At 52.6% G+C, this 7,617-nt stretch overlaps 1 protein-coding gene across 1 annotated transcript in view; it reads left to right on the top strand.

Annotated features, from left to right (window-relative positions):
• RRM1 (ribonucleotide reductase M1) overlaps positions 1-7,617 on the top strand; it is a 21,787-nt gene that overhangs the window by 5,900 nt on the left and 8,270 nt on the right. The window contains exons 7-11 of the mRNA XM_010008278.1: positions 299-440; positions 1,775-1,858; positions 4,731-4,892; positions 5,436-5,515; positions 6,538-6,739. Of these exons, the coding sequence (XP_010006580.1) occupies positions 299-440; positions 1,775-1,858; positions 4,731-4,892; positions 5,436-5,515; positions 6,538-6,739 (670 nt within the window). The remainder of the gene's footprint in view (positions 1-298; positions 441-1,774; positions 1,859-4,730; positions 4,893-5,435; positions 5,516-6,537; positions 6,740-7,617) is intronic.

Raw genomic sequence — 7,617 nt, 5'->3', positions numbered from 1 at the left:
GGGTGTGGAAGGGCAGGTTGGATGGGGCTTGGAGCAGCCTGGGCTGCTGGGAGGTGTCCAGGTCTGGATGATCCTGAAAGTCCCTCCAAGCCAAACCAGTCTGGGGTTCTATGGCCACAGGTACCACTGGTGCAGCTGTTGCTCATGACGATTTCTATTTGTTCCACTTCACAGCCTGTGTTGTTCATTTATTTGCTTTGTGTAGCATGGCAAGGGTTCAGTGTCTACCCCTGCTGAAACGCCTCCAGGCTTTTCTTCCCTTCAGCCTTTGTGTGCTAAAGCAGTTTGTTTCCCTCAGCTGTTTCCTGCTGTGCATGAAGGACGACAGCATCGAGGGGATCTACGACACCCTCAAGCAGTGCGCGCTCATCTCCAAGTCTGCTGGTGGGATTGGCCTGGCTGTGAGCTGCATCCGAGCCACAGGCAGCTACATTGCTGGGGTGAGGGTGCTGAGGGTGCCCCAGCAGGGCTTCCCCATGGGCAGCTACATTGTCCTATCCCTGGAAGTATTCAAGGGCAGGTTGGGTGGGGCTTGGAACAACCTGGGCTGGTGGGAGGTGTCCCTGCCCATGCAATTGAGTTGGAACTCGATGATCTTCTAGGTCCCTTCCAATCCAAACCATTCTATGATGTGATATGAGAAGATATGAAATTATGTGATATGAGAAGATATGAAATTATGTGATGTGATTGCTGGGGTGAGGGTGCCCCCAGCAGGGCTTCACCTGCTCTCAGGAAATCTCTGTATTTCAGCTGCCAAATCAAAGCTGCTGCTGCCGAGTCAGTTTTACCTGGCAGTCAGTGCAGCTCCAGAGTCCTTCCCCAGCCAGTGTGCTCTGGGGCAAGAAGGGTGGTTTTCCTCAGTGGTTTGACTTCCTAATGGAAGTCCTTCCAAAAAGAGGATCTTTTTAGTTTGGTCAGACAGTTCCAGCTTATTTATGTCACAGCAGCCTTTAAGTATCAGCCCTTTTCCTTTTTGTATGTTTAAGTGCTCAAGATCATCTCTGGATGTGTTTGGGGTTTTTTTGTCACAGTGCATATGACCCCTGCCATTTAGCTCACATTATGCAGAAGAAATAAGTTAGGAGGTACATTTATTCCCTTTTTATTAGCATTTGATTAAGTTTTTTTGGGGGACTGGAGCAGCTCTGCTCTGGAGCCAGGCTGGGAGAGTTGGGGTGTTGAGCCTGGAGAAGAGAAGGCTCCAGGGAGACCTGAGAGCAGCTTCCAGGGCCTGAAGGGGCTCCAGGAAAGCTGGGGAGGGGCTTGGGACAAGGGCAGGGAGGGATGGGAGAAGGAGGAAGGGTTTCCAGCTGGCAGAGGGAGCTGGAGCTGAGATGGGAGGGAGAAATTCTGGGCTGTGAGGGTGGGGAGAGCCTGGCCCAGGTTGCCCAGGGAAGCTGTGGCTGCCCCATCCCTGGCAGTGTTGAAGGGCAGGTTGGATGGGGCTTGGAGCAGCCTGGGCTGCTGGGAGGTGTCCCTGCCCATGGCAGGGCAATTGGATCTAGATGGTCTTTATGGTCCCTCCAACCCAAACCAGTCTGGGACTTGATGAGCTCTGGGATTTGATGAGCCCTGGGACTAATAGCTGATATATTCTTTTTTGCCTATTTAAAGAAGATGGGGAAAGGGGCTACCAAAAAAGTGTTTGGGGGGGTCTGTTCCCAGCTTTCAGCCTGAGAGTTCTGCAGGCTGCAGAAGGACATGCAGAAATCAGCCACATCTTGTCAAGCAGTTGCTTTTCAGTACTGATGTTCTTCCTGTGCCTCTGCAGACCAATGGGAACTCCAATGGGCTGGTTCCAATGCTGAGGGTCTACAACAACACTGCTCGTTATGTGGATCAAGGTGGAAACAAGGTACTGGCTTTCCTTTGGCTTTGGGTCTTGAGGGAACCTCAGTTCAGAGGGAGAGCTTCCACATCTGTGAAAGGTGGACCTGGTCACACCAGTGACCTGACAAAGTGGTTGGAGATGACACAGAATGAAAATAGGGCATTTCGCCCTTTCTTGTTGATATTCTGGAGTTCACTTTTGTGCATTTTGTCATGCAGGAATGTCTGTTGGTGTGTGTTTGCTGCTTGATGTCCATGTGTTCTGTCAGCCTCTTCTGGTTGTTATTAGCCACTCCTTGAATACCCTGTGGTGAATTCAGGTGTGAGACTGTAGAAGGCTTCTTGATCCTTGTCTTCACATGGTTCAGAAGTCACTGGAGACATGATATAGTGCACAAGTCCATGGGACCTGAGGGGATTAATCCCCAGCTCCTGAAGGAACTGGTGTATGAAGTTGCAAAGCCTCTGTCCATCATATCTGAAAAGTCTTGGAAGTCTGGTGAAGTCTGAGGAACCATAAACCCCATGGTCAAGAAGGGAGAAAAGGAAGACCCAGGGAAATACAGGCCAGTTGGCCTCACCTCTGTGCCCAGCAAGATCATGAAGCAGATCCTCCTGAAGGCTTTGCTAAGGCACGTGGAAAGCAAAGGGGTGGTTGGTGGCAACCAACATGGCTTCACCAAAGGCACATCCTACCTGACTAATTTGGTGGCCCTTCTACAAGGGGGTCCCAACATTGGTGGACAAAGGAAGAGCAGCTGATTTAATCTCCCTGGACCTGTGGAAAGCTTTAGACACTGTCCTGCACACCATCCTGGTATGAAACTGGAACAGTACAGATTGGATGGATGGGCCACTCATTGGGTAAGGAACTGGGTGGGTGGTCCCACTCCAAGAGTGGTCATCAACTGCGTGATGTCCAGGTGGAGACCTGTGACAAATGGTGTTCCCTAAGGGTCAGTACTGGGACCAGTGTTGTTTGACATCTTTGTTGGTGACATGGACAGTGGGATCGATGCCCCCTCAGCAAGTTTGCTGGTGACACCAGCCTGTGTGGTGAGGTAAGAGGCTGGAGGAGAGGGATCCATCCAGGGGGACCTGGACAGGCTGGAGAGGTGGGACTGTGCAAATGCACGAAGTTCAACAAGACCAAGTGCAAGGTCCTGCACCTGGCTTGGAGCATCCCAAGCACAAGTACAGTCTGGGCAAAGAATGAATCAAAAACAGGACAGAGGAGAAGGACTTGGGGGTGATGGTGGATGAGAAGCTCAACGTGAGCCAGCACCGTGCACTGGAGCCCAGAACCCACCTGTGCCCTGGGCTGTGTGACCAGCAGGGCCAGGGAGGGGATTGTCCCCTCTGCTCTGCTGGGACCCCACCTGGAGAACTGTGGTTCTGGAGCCCCAGCACAAGAAGGACCTGGAGCTCATGGAGAAAGCCCAGAGAAGGGCCATGAAGATGACCCAAAGGCTGGAGCAGCTCTGCTCTGGAGCCAGGCTGGGAGAGTTGGAGTGTTGAGCCTGGAGAAGAGAAGGCTCCAGGGAGACCTGAGAGCAGCTTCCAGGGCCTGAGGAGGCTGTTGCTGGTGTTTGATATGGGGTGGGTTTGGCAGCAGGGAGGGGCCCCAGGGGTAGCCCATGTGAGAAGCTCCACCAGCTCCAAACCCTGGGCCAAGGTCTGATTGTTAAGAGAAACAATGGATGCACCTCAGTGATTAACACAGGAAATCAGGAAACCTGAGAGGGGAGCAGAGGGGAGAGCAGTGCTGGAGCAGAAGTTAGGAAAGTTGGTGAGGAAAGAGAAGGAAGAAGTTCTCCTGCAGCCCATGGTGAGAAGGCAGATTGTCCCCCTGCAGCCCATGGAGGAGCATGGTGGGGTAAATGTGGACCTGCAGCCCGTGGACTTGGATCTGCAGCCATGAGGACCCAGCACCAGGGGAGGTGACTGTTCCCCAAGCAGCCTGTGGTTCTGTGGGCAGCCCAAGCTGGAGCTGCTCCTGAGGGACTGCACCTGGGAGGGACTCATCTCATGGAGGAGGGGAGAGGTTCCTGGAGGACTCTCCATGGGAGAAGACCTGTGGGGAAGTAGGGGAGGATGGTCAGGAATCCTTCTGCCTGAGAAGGAAGGAACAGCAGGAGCCACCAGCCTGTGAACTGATTCTAAATCCCATCCCCATCCCCCTGTGCTGCTGGGGGGAAAAGAGGGAGAGAAACCGGGTGATTTGGGTCCGGGAAGAAGGGAAGGGTGGGGTGAGATATTTAAGGTCTGCTCTTTGTTTTATCTGTGTCCTTGTGCATTTGATTAGTGATACAGTAAATTACTGCTTTTTCCCCAAGTTGAGTCTGTTTTGCCCATGACCCTCCTTGTCTGTGTCTGGAGCCACAAGCTTCTCACTGGGCCTTGTCCTCCCTGTCCCTCAATGGGGGTGGTGAGTGAGCAGCCACCAGGGTCTCTGTTAGTTTGGAAAATCTATGACACTGCCCCATCCCTGGCAGTGCTGAAGGGCAGGTTGGATGGGGCTTGGAGCAGCCTGGGCTGCTGGGAGGTGTCCCTGCCCAAGCAGGGGAGTTGAACTGGATGATGTTTAAGTCCCTTCCAACCCAAACCAGTCTGGGATTCTGTGATGTGATAAGTGAACCTAAGATTTGTCCAGCTCCTGTTTATACAGAGGAAAGAAATTTTTTGGTGCTAAATAATTTTTATGGAGAACCTGGAACTAGTAACATGGCCCAGTTATGGGAGCAACAGTAATGCAAAGCAGCTCGTGGAGATGCCTCAGTGAGGCTGTGAGATGAAGCTCCAGTTAGTTTGGGATATTCTGTGTGCTCAGGAGCGGGGCAGGAGGTCTTATTGACAACTGCAAATTGTTTTGATCTTGACTATGTTTTACATACCAGAGACCTGGGGCTTTTGCCATCTACCTGGAGCCGTGGCACTTGGACATCTTTGAGTTCCTTGACTTGAAGAAGAACACTGGGAAAGAAGAGCAGCGAGCCAGAGACCTTTTCTTTGCCCTCTGGATTCCTGATCTCTTCATGAAGCGAGTTGAGACCAACCAGGTAGGGAGCTTGGTGGGTTCAGAGTGGCTGTGTTAATGGAGAACCCAGTGACCTGCCCTGGGATGGAGGTCACAAAGAGCTGTGGTTTGTTCCTGGCAGCAAAGGATCCTCCAGAAAGAGCTGCTGCACCTTATCTGAGAACCAGGCTGTGCAGGGAGAGAACAGAATGGAGAACTTCAGTGGGATAATTGGCCTCAGTGCTTCATCTTGCAGCCTGTGACTTATGTGCAGTTACATGAAATTTTCACTCTGGAGTTTCCTTGAAACACCCAGATCTTCTCAGGAAATTGCCCTTCTTGTGACAGCTTGGATGTGATGTGGGCTCTGTCTTGAGAACCAGTCATTTCAGGTCTAAAAATGCAGTTTGGTCATAAATGTTCACATAATGGATTTGCCAATAAATCTGACTAGTCTGCTGAGCACCTTCCCCTGCTGGCAGAGCTGGTTCCTTGTTTTCCAGGCTGGGAAGAGCAGTTTGCATGTTCCTGGTCACAGTTAACAGGGGGCCTGAAGATCTTCTCTGAGTATTTTTCCTTCCTACAGGACTGGTCCTTGATGTGTCCCAATGAGTGTCCTGGCCTCGATGAGGTCTGGGGAGAGGAATTTGAGAAACTCTATGAAAGGTAAGAAAAGTGAATAGACTTTTAAAGTGATGATTGGTTGTTCACAGAACAGCCCTTGTGTGGTGTCTGAGAGCCAGAGCTCAGGTCTGTGGTGTTGGCTCCTTAGTTGTCAGTAAGTTCCATTATCAACTGATAAAAGGACAAAAATGGGGAATGCTGACTTCCCATTTGCTTCAAACTGTGACCTGCTCAAGACAGAACTGAGTATGAGTGATTGTTCTAGCTTCTTAGAGGGAATTATCGAGTGATCCCTGCGTAAAGTGGTCGATGGAATTGATCTGAATGAGTTGGGTAGGATGATGTGGCCAACAGGTCATGGGAGGTGATTGTCCCCTCTGCTCTGCTCTTGTGAGACCCCATCTAGAGAACTGTGCCCAGTTCTGGAGCCCCCAACAAAGGAAGGACACAGAACTTAGAGTGAGTCCAGAGAAGCCACAGAGATGCTGGGAGGGCTGGGGCAGCTCTGCTCTGGAGCCAGGCTGGGAGAGTTGGGGTGTTCAGCCTGGAGAAGAGAAGGCTCCAGGGAGACCTGAGAGCAGCTTCCAGTGCCTGAAGGGGCTCCAGGAAAGCTGGGGAGGGGCTTGGGACAAGGGCAGGGAGGGATGGGAGCAGGGGGAAGGGTTTCCAGCTGGCAGAGGGAGCTGGAGCTGAGATGGGAGGGAGAAATTCTGGGCTGTGAGGGTGGGGAGAGCCTGGCCCAGGTTGCCCAGGGAAGCTGTGGCTGCCCCATCCCTGGGGGTGTTGAAGGGCAGGTTGGATGGGGCTTGGAGCAGCCTGGGCTGCTGGGAGGTGTCCCTGCCCCTGGCAGGGAGCTTGGATCTAGATGATCTTTATGGTCCCTCCAACCCAAACCCCTCCATGATTCAGCTTTCAGTTTCCTTTGAACAGGGACCATTCAGAGTTCACACAGTTCAGGAGTGAACAGGCTCTTGCCTGCCCCACAACCTGCTGTTGTGTTCAGAGGGTCTGTCTGTCACTGGTGTTTCTGGGGAGGCTGGGAGTGCTGATGTGCCCTGTTGCAGCTACGAGCGGCAGGGCCGTGCCCGGCGGGTGGTGAAGGCCCAGCAGCTCTGGTACGCCATCATCGAGTCGCAGACCGAGACGGGCACCCCCTACATGCTCTACAAGGACTCCTGCAACCGCAAGAGCAACCAGCAGAACCTGGGGACCATCAAGAGCAGCAACCTGTGCACAGAGATCATGGAGTACACCAGCAAGGATGAGGTGGGTGGAGAAGAGGAACTTGTAGCGTTTATACAATCTTTGAATTGTTTGGGTTGGAAAAGACTTTGAAGATCATCCAGCCTCACTGCTCCCCCAGCCCTGCCCAGGCCACCCCTGCCCCGTGTCCCTCAGCACCATCTCCAGGGCTTGGAAACCCCTCCAGGGATGGGGACTCCCCCCCTGCCCTGGGCAGCCTGGGCCAGGCCCTGACAACCCTTGCCAGGGAGAAATTGTTCCCCAGATCCAATTTAGGAAAGATGCGACTGCTCCTGCTGCAGCTTTCTGGAACCTGCCTGACTCCTGGCTGGGGAAAGGACAGGCAGGCAAGAAAACTCTGGGAATGTTTTGAGCTCTTGCCCTGACTCTGGGGTTGGATTTCTGCTTCCTTCCCACTCCTGTGTATAAAACATGATGCACACCAAAGCAAACCCCTGGCAGCTTGAGGGAGACAGGAGCTCTTTGCCCTGCTGGTAGCTGATGGAAGCATCTCTTCAGCTGATGGTGGTAAAGCCAGGCCCCTCTCACCCCCAGACTTTCATTTCAGGAGCAATTCCCCCCAAGTTCCCTGTGTACCACCCTGATCTTGGTGCTGTGGGGATGTTTGCACCACAGCCATGTTAACAAAGGCAAAGGTAGGACATAGAAACGAGGTGATGCTGCTGCATCATGAAGCATCTCCAGTGCAGGGAGGCTCCTAAGGCCGTGGTCACTGAAGCTATCAGTTTCTACTGCCTAAGGTGCTGGGAAGCTCTTTAGCTCACATTCTTTGGCATATTTATCAAGTCCTGAGTGGTCTAGAGGAGGTGGAGAGCCTGCCTGCCTGCACTGCAGAAGAAATCTTAGCTGACTTGTTTAAACTCTCCTGGGGTTGGAAAGAG

This window comes from Chaetura pelagica, unplaced genomic scaffold, assembly GCF_000747805.2.
Source record: "Chaetura pelagica isolate M959 unplaced genomic scaffold, ChaPel_1.0 scaffold802, whole genome shotgun sequence".
NCBI classification, from domain to species: Eukaryota; Metazoa; Chordata; class Aves; order Apodiformes; family Apodidae; genus Chaetura; species Chaetura pelagica.
The sequence above is the reverse complement of the archived record's forward strand: the minus strand, read 5'-3'. Positions and strand labels throughout refer to the sequence as shown.